The sequence below is a fragment of the Cariama cristata genome, unplaced genomic scaffold (genome assembly GCF_000690535.1).
Source record: "Cariama cristata isolate BGI_N322 unplaced genomic scaffold, ASM69053v1 scaffold6326, whole genome shotgun sequence".
NCBI classification, from domain to species: domain Eukaryota; kingdom Metazoa; phylum Chordata; class Aves; order Cariamiformes; family Cariamidae; genus Cariama; species Cariama cristata.
Window position 1 is genome coordinate 11,375 of NW_009620266.1, and position 9,063 is coordinate 20,437.

A 9,063-nucleotide genomic window follows, 5' to 3' on the forward strand; every position below is an offset into this window, starting at 1 on the left:
GGGACACACATTTTGTCCTCTACCGGGCAGGGGATTGTGGTCAGAGGGCGGCAGACCCCAGCTTGGGGGAACCAGCACAAAGAGCTGTATGACCTGCAAGCTGTAGCGCTTCCAAGTTCTGCCTTGCAGCCTAGCCACCTAACTGGAGTTACACCAAAGCCACACGACAAAGAACTCAGGCTTGCTTCCACTTGTGGACAATTTTTACTTCACTGTGTCCTGCATGTTCCAGCACTTGTTCAGATTAGATTCCTCCCCTTTTTCTTTTCCTCCCCTTCCCTTTATCGGTATAAGAACAGGTCTGGTAACTGCTTCCCCATAAAACAGAAGGAAGCAAATTTCCAATTTAGCACAATGTTTGAAAACTGAGGGGGGGTGGAAAAACATGCCATAGCAGACTCAAATAAAGACCAATGTTAAATATTACTTAATGTTTTCTTTTATTTAAAAGATCATTCACAAAATACCATATCCATAAATTTATTTTGTTATGAAGCAGAATGTGTTAAGTGTTTGGAATTCTTCTCCGGAATCATTTTTTTTTTCTTTTTTTTTTTTCATTTAAAAGTCAACTGTCTTGACTAGAGGTGAGTTTTTATATGGGAATTTGTTCTTAAAATCTTTTCCACATTGAAGATGTAAATAGGTCAATTATTGGTTTGGAATACAACCACACAAATGCATGTCTGTCTTAAATTAAGTATTAGTGTTAGACAAATGGTTCTTATCTCAGAAGCAGATTAAGTGACAGGCAGAAGGAAGGAAAGAGTAGTTCTGTAAATTGCTGGGACTCTGACATAACAAAGGGAACTTTAGGGAAGAAATTCACTACTAGCAGGGATGCTGGTAGTGAAGCAGCCATGCTTCCAAACTCCTCTTGCAAGTATGCTGGTGTGCTGGCTGTTTGATCCGAAAGCTGTCAGCACGAGCGTTAAGGGCCCAAGTTTTTCTCAAGCACTGGACATAATCCACCCTTCAGTGTCGCAGATCCAGGTTTTGGTTTTAAATGTTAACGATGTCTCTCCCTTTGCTCCAGCCTCCCCTCCCTCCCACACAACACCAGCAAGAAACATTTCAAGCGAAGAGAGAGATGCAGCAATTAGAGATGCTTTTTATCCAAACTTCTGCATTAAGAGAATCTATAGCAGAACAATTTCTAATCTGCCCATTTTCAAGGTATTCTGAAAGCCAAGGTCTTAAAACTGTACACCGCTGGGCAAAGAAATACAAGGGATAATGGCGATTACATACTGCATGGCAAAGTATACACTCCTTAAACAAAAAATAAAAAAGTCAATTTTATTTGTAGAAACTTTGTTTAAAAATTTACCAAACATGTAAAACCCAAAAAAGTAAGCAGAAAGAGCCAGTGAGCAGTTGTGCTCAAACAGGCACATTTTTGCAGCACTAACCTTGGGCTCAGAGGTGTAGTACCATACCATTTTGAAGTCAACAGACAGCCACCAGCAAGAGTCTGCTGGCGGATGCTTGATCCATATGGATTCTACCACCTATTCACCAGGCTTCTTGTCAGCCAATCTTACTCACATCTACTACATTGGTACTTTCTGGCAACCTGTGTGGAAGGGCAGCTGTCCCCTTGTAAGGGGCTCTGCTGTATACAGTGACTCTATCACCAATTGTCATAAATGGTATTTCACTACTTGGTTAGAACTGTAAATTTCTCTGTTCAACTCATCTGGACTCTCCAGTTTTCCTCTTCAGAGCCACAGCAATACAGAACAAGACATGCAGGTCAGAAGAGGAGCACTGAGGAAGTAAAAGGAAACAATACAGGGAAATAACTAAGTCTAACCTGTGCTTCTAAAATAAAACAAACCCAGAAAGGAAGAAGTGAAGCAGCACCTTTGCCCAGAGACCTCCACACTCGTGGAAGCAGCGACACCACCTTATCTACTGGCAACTGTGCTGCTTGGAAGGAAACAGAAGAGGGAAACTCAGCACAAAGCAGGCACTAGATACAGCAAAGCCAAGAACGTACTAAAAACCACTTGTTAACAGCTGACATGCATTCACAAGCTCTGTGTTTTCGGTTTCAAAGAGGACAAATACCAGATGGCAGGAATGGTAAACTGCAGGGTTGACATTCCAGCAGAGCTAGTCACTCTGTACTGTCTTGCTTTTTCTCCCGCCTCCCCATTCCCTCTCAACCCCAAACTCAGTCGTGCTCTTTTACTACTTCCTCTCGGGGCTTGGCTCCACCAAAGATAGCAGAGTTTGGGTTGGCTACTTGATTGAGGGGAGTAGCAACTGTTCGAGGTTTGAGCTGAAGTCGGGGCCGCTGTGCTCTTTCCTCTGAAAGAAAAAACATTAAGGTTTTAAAATCTTTCTCTCAAGGGTAGTAGCTTTACCGTGACAAAGAAAGCAGGACTCTCCTTCATGAAGGAAGGCTGAATTACAGAAGATATAAAGAGTTTACCTTCTGTCGGCTCTCTGAAGTCCATGGAAGATCCACGAAGGGGAGGCCCATCTCTGAAGCGACCAGTGCCACCACTTCCCATTGAGGCACCTGGTGGTCGCCGGTCTCCAGGGCGGGTTCCTCTACCCCGGCCTCCCAAGAAGTCATCATCTTTGAATCCTGAAGATGGAAGACAGTGAATTTAAAGAGCACATTTCGCAATGCTTTTCATCTAGATTTTTATCTGGAAAACCTTGCAAGTCACTGCTGTCAGTCCAAGATGATGCACTGAGAGCCTTTGTCTGTAGACAGATTGCTTCACAGATCTCTAACACGTTCTAGAAGAGTCAAACAGATTCCATTTGAAACCAAATATACTATGCCAAGTTCAGAAACTGCTTTATCCACCTAGAGGCTTATTGGAGTGTTGGAGAGTGGGTTATAAAGTGAGCTTAAAATATCAGCTTCAGCTGCAAATTCCAATGGTTAACACCATTAGCTGAATTCACACACAACACTAGAAGTACTGGGAATAATTCTGTATCCAGAAGATCACACTGGCTACAGCCTTAGCATGAAATCTGCAGGAGCACAGCAAATGGGAAAACAGCTAGGGAGCAGTGAATATACAGTCCTTACAAAACAGAGCCTTTGAAAAACAGAGCAAAACCCCAAGGCTTTTTAGTTGTACTATAAACTGACCAGGCATTTACTAGACTAATTAAAGAGCGGGGGGGGGGGGGGGGGGAGAACAATTCAGACTTTAAATATGAAACTGACTGCATTTCTTCAGTTTATGTATCAAAAACAAAAAATCAAGAACTGTCTGTCACTGACCAGAGTTCAGTCTGTATCAGTGACTGTCCCAGAGCATCCCTCCAAGCCCCCATCATCTGCATTTAATGGGAGGAGGATACTTCAGGCTAACAGCACACCTATGGGGAATACACTCAGTTTTTCAGAAGCTGCCTGGAAGAGAACATTGTTTTGTACCCATCTGAGATTTTCCTTGCCACTTCAGTATTTGGCAGAGTTGCAGAACTTACTTCAGTGCCAAATAACCATCTTTAAAGACTTGATCCAGAGCAAGGCTGAGAGGAACAACCTGAGAAGAAAAGCTTCTATAGCAATTAAGACTTAAATGCTAAACTTCTGGCTCACAAACCACTCACCCAGCATCTAACAAGCTGAAATGCATCCAGATTTGAAGAAGCTGCCAAAGGTATAAAGCCGTGACACCCGAATGCTTAGCTACAAAGGCAGGTTAAGCGCAGCGCTGTAGCAAGCTTCCCCTCTCCAGCACCATGCTTCAGTTTCATGCTAGTGGCAAGGGCACACTTCATTACCACTCCTTCTACTTTGTCCATTCCACTCACGCAGAGACCAGACATTGCAAAGTTGCACTTGCCAACATCTCCCCATCAGAAAATGGACCAAACCCACGATTTCAGAGGACAAAAGCAATGGTTAATGTCATCCTGGATTCTAATAGCTAGAAACTGACTGGAAGTCAAGAGCAAACCCACTGGCTCCATCACTGCCTTCCACTTGGCAAGCTCAGTCATCTGCTCCAACCTGCATTACTGTAACAGGCCCAAAACTTTAGGAACATTTTGCATTTAAAAGCACTTTGGAACACTATCAGATCTTTGCAGAAGTCAGTTGCTTCAGGGATACACATATAAGGATGTCACATCTCCTTAAGGTGAAAGCCTCTCCTCTGAAAGAATACAGTATCAGCTTTTCCACATGATCTGTCTGTTTCTGCTACTATTCAGAAATGTACTTGGCCACATGTTTGAGAAATGCCTAAAACCTAGACACCATAGGCTACATTTGAACAAGTATTCTGCCATTTAGGATTGTTTCATAAAACTTACAATCAAGACTCTCTTCTCTGTTATAATGCAATGGAAGATTACCCCTGAAGAACGCCACTGCAGCTGCAGGATGTCCAAAGTTGGCATACAGTAGATTCAATCAAAACAGTAATGGGGACAAATGTAGCTGACATGAAAATGAGAACATTTCTGTGCCTTTTAGGCTGCCTATCCGTACAAGTGTTAATACTGATACCAGAATTGAAGTCATCTCTGGAATCCCATCCACCTCCTCTGGATTCTCGGGAACCTCCTCCCATTCCTAGGAAAAAAGCCACAATTGTGTTCAGGTCTGAAGCTGTGGGAAAGACTGATCAAGGGGATACCAAACCAAAGATTCAGTCCTTCAATATCCAAAGTCATGCTGCTCGAAAATCCTTTCCTTTTGGTACTACCAAGTTCCATTGCATATGAACAAAAGGTCAGTTTAAATTCACCGAGAGTAAGCGGTCAGAAAAGTTTCTCTAACACACGTTCAATGGAAACCTTTAGCCTGTATAGTTCAATTATGCTTCAACTACAGCAAAGCCTGTTTCTACACTGGAACAGGACATAGATAGTCCAAAATAAGTACTTGTCTATTTGTGCTTACTTGCTTACTCGCTTTTCTTACATCATAATAAAATAGTAGCAGATCAGACTGTTGGGCTTATGATTGTCCTCTGCAAGACACTGTACGTTACTAGGGGTATTGGTCTCACTTCCTGGGCTAGGAGCAACAACATATTCAGCTTTTGGACACAAAGCGCATCTATATTCCAGACATTTCAGGAGCGGCAGCAGCTAGGTTACATATAAAATTTCTCCTTCCTGTATAATCTTAATGTTTACTTGCATGCCTTGTCTTAGCATTAGTTAGCACCAGAAGTCATAACTACAACCATTATATTTAAGAAGCTATTTAGAAAAACGGAAGTCACCTCTGTCATCAGGCCCGCCACCTTTTCTGAAACCAAAGCCACCTTTATCCTGTTTTCTGCCTTCTGCTATGTCCACTCGGAGTGATCGGTCACCCAAAAGCTGTTAAATAAAGGGGAGAACCTCTTTAGAATGTATTGTATGGGCTATCAACGAATTTGAGACTTGCGCTTATCTTTTTTTTCCCACAAATTAATTGGAAGCATACTTACCGCACCATCATACGTAAGAGCTTCCTTGAGTGACTCCACCTCATCGAACTCTACGTAACAAAATCCTGTAAGAAGAACCTCACAAGTTAATACCAGCACTTCAAAAGGCCTTTGTAAGAAACTACTTTTCCTGCACACCTGCCAATAGCCTACCTTCTCTTTCAAACGTGAGCTACAATATGACAAGTGCAAGATGTACACAACTCAGAAACCAAACATTAACGATGAATGCATTTACCTATGCCTACTAATGATGGGGACAAATCCTGAAACAGAACTCTGTATGAGCACTACACAAATGCCAAGAACCTGCTTAATACCCTTTACCATAGGGTTCTCATTACAGATTAGATTTGATCTATGCCTTTAGACAGTTATTTAGCTGAATATTGACATTTGGTTACTAGTATTTTTAAACAAGAAGCTGAAGTACCTGCTTGGCCAGCAGTCTGATTTTGTGTCATCACATCATTTAGTGAATTTATTCCTTTTCTAAGGCCCTCTGTTACCCGAGTTAAGCATTTCCCACCCTAAAAGTAACTCACGAATATACTCCCTTTTCCACTGGCCAATTCCAATGGAAATCGGATTTGCATCCTCTAGAACAATTGTCTGAATGGCTTATCTACTCGCCTTTTCCCCCTGTCTACAAAAAAAAAAAAGAGACAGAACTGAAGCACAGGAATCTTCTGAACTAAACGAAGATTGTGTAAGTATTCAACACTTAAGGTCATGGATCTTAAGCGGGTCAGACATTTCAGCTTTGTACAATTCAAACCAGAAAGTCATTTTATGCCTGGGCAAACATTGACACTTGTCACCCAGGCTAGTCTGTATCTTAAGATGATGGAAATAACAGTGAATCTCATTCAAATGGGATGTTTACTTGTTAGTGAATGAGAAACCTGAACGAACACAGATCAATAAGATAACTGCTCTTCAAAGTAGACTGAAATTCCCAATTAAAGTGACTTTAGCAGTACCTCATTTTCTCCTATCAGTTAGCCATCTCCAACTAAAATAACTCTGAACACTCACCTTTAAATTTGTCTGTTTCCTTGTCTCTGACTAGTCGTACACTCCTTACACTGAGATCCTTGAAGATGGCATCTATGTCTCCTTGAACAGTGTTGAAGGGTAGATTTCCCACATATGCTGTGAAAGGGGGTTCTGTTGGCAGCTCTTTCTGTTTGCGGGAACCAAGGCCACCACCACGAGACCTGTTGAAAAAAGCACAGTATCTCTGGAACTTGACTCCCAACACAGCCAGTAGCACAGTACACAGCGCTGCTCAGGTGCTGTTTGACTTTCTGGAAGTAGATTTTTCCACAACTTTTAGTTTTTCTACCCCTTTGCCCATACCTGCTACCTCCACTACTGGCCAACTCCCTTCTACTATTACCTGATGCAGTACTTCAGTGGGAAGCAAATGAACAATGTATTTAAATGCATTATGGGTGAACTCAGTAATGAAGTGATGAATGAACTTCCTTCTCATCCCACAATCCATTAAGGAAAACAACATAAGGTCATCTCTACTGTTCCCTACTCAAAAACATTACTACTAAAAAATACATCCTAGACCAGATACTAAGATTAGTTTATAGCATGGCACAGCCTCATCAGCTTATCCTGAAATTAAGCTGGTTCCAATGCTTTTAACTAAATAGTATATTATCAACATCTACTCCACAATCATCCGAATTATTTCTGCAGCATTTAGCTTAACAGAAACATCTTCTCCTAACTCTGAAGTTGTTGCCATAACTGTCAGATAGCTGGACCGGAATGCTTTGAATTGAACACATAACAAAAAACTTGGTTGAGCAATGTGTTCTAAGGCAGAGAAACCAATTTCAGTGCTATTTGGATGCTTACTTCTTCCTTTGTGACTCATGAATTACAGACGGATGTAAACTAGCTTGTCTTTTCCCATCTTTTCCCTCAGTCTCAGTTAAGGGTATTGGCACTGGTTGCTGAAAAACTACACTGTACCACCTAAATTTTTACTGTATTAGTGTAACACACCTGTGTGTTAATTTCCTGTAGAGCTTAATCTTCTAAAGCTAATTTTGGTCTCCTTTACAGAGAGCACCATTTGTACCGTGGACACAAGACAACCTTAAGTCATAGCTCCTGGACTTCTAGACTACAGGATGCCACTGTCACCGGTTCCAACACCATTTGCCCACCCTAAGCCATCTTTGCCTTTTACTTGAGATGCCTACCTACTACTCTGCCCATGTTCTCTTCAAGGTCTTACTTTTCCTGGGCCTTGTTCACATCTGCTTCCTTTCCCAGAAGCTCACTGTGCATTTAAAAGCACAGTGGAACACAAACTGTACCAAACCAGGATTTGCTAGCGTGACATGGACTAATTACATTTCTGCAGAGTCCTACCTAAAATACAGAAGGTCAAATAATTTTATTATTTCCTTTTATTCTGGCTGGTTGCATGCAGCCAGAAAATCCACTGAGCAAGTAATGTACTTATCTGCCTTTTTTTTTTTTCATTCCAGAATAAATATTTTATTGCTAATGAATCAGATAATGCAGAAATCTTGAACAAGATTCCTTAACTCTCCTAGGTAAGCCTGTCATTTGTGCTTTTTTATGGTAGCAGCTCCGTGCAGGAATCATTTGTCACCAACACTATCAGCATGTTGCTAAATGTATTTGAATCACAACCTACATATCTTTAATTAGCGTCCACCCAGGTTCATATTTTAGCATTTTTGACAATATTCCTCATCTGCCTTTGTCTCATTAAAAAGTCAGAGTGAAAAACATGCTGGAGAACTAAAGCTGCTATAGTTGGGTACTGTGTACGTATAGCAGAATTAACTTCAGTCACAAGACTAAGTTTTAAGGAGGAACTCCAAGAAAGCCGAGTTGTTCTTCTAAAGAATTCCATAATATGTAAAACCAGTTCCATGCCTTTGTCCTTAATTCTCATCTATGGCCTTACAAACAGCTATTAAAATACCATACATTTAATTTGCAGACAAAAAACCCCAAAAACTTAAATTTTATGTTCTATAGGAACATCAGGATTGCTTCAGCTGAGTTTAAAAGGAGTATTCCCTCCTTCTACACATTCTCACCATGTTCTTTGAACTGCCAGTCATCTTGTTGAGTAAGCTGATTCACCTAAAAACTCGCCCTAAAGTAGAATTCTCAGCCAGATCAACAAGGTGATCTGGACAGCTGCAAAGAGCACTTGTGCCAACACAGGAAGGAGAACGAAAGCACGGGCTCAAACTACAGCTTTCAGCAGCAACCTCCACTCAGATCACCCTGAGCTGTGTCTGAAACCACACCCTCAAGTTAGCAATTCCCAAAAGAACTTTTTGTGCTACATACCAACCTTGTTTCTACCATAGCGTACCACGACTCTACGGGGTGCGTGTGTGGAAATCCATGCCCTATTGTGTGATCCCTGCTGATACTAAGTCAGAAAATGAAGTATTCTTTTTGAATTTGATCCACTAAGGCCTCAGTTATCAAATATGTAACTATCTATTTGGTATTCTAGTCTCACTTGAAAAACAGGAACGGTCAATAAATAGGTTCCAAACTAAGTTTCCTACACAATCCAGGTATAACAACACAAAAAGAAACTGTTTCCATATTT

At 41.3% G+C, this 9,063-nt stretch overlaps 1 protein-coding gene across 1 annotated transcript; it reads right to left on the bottom strand.

Moving 5' to 3' along the window:
* Positions 1-416: 416 nt before the first annotated feature.
* On the bottom strand, positions 417-6,649 carry EIF4H (eukaryotic translation initiation factor 4H; the record flags this gene model as incomplete). The annotated part of the gene is made up of 6 exons (XM_009701552.1): positions 417-2,316; positions 2,441-2,599; positions 4,496-4,561; positions 5,220-5,319; positions 5,430-5,494; positions 6,468-6,649. Coding segments are annotated over 6 exons (709 nt in total), but the record flags the coding sequence as incomplete, so codon positions are not given.
* Positions 6,650-9,063: the final 2,414 nt, after the last annotated feature.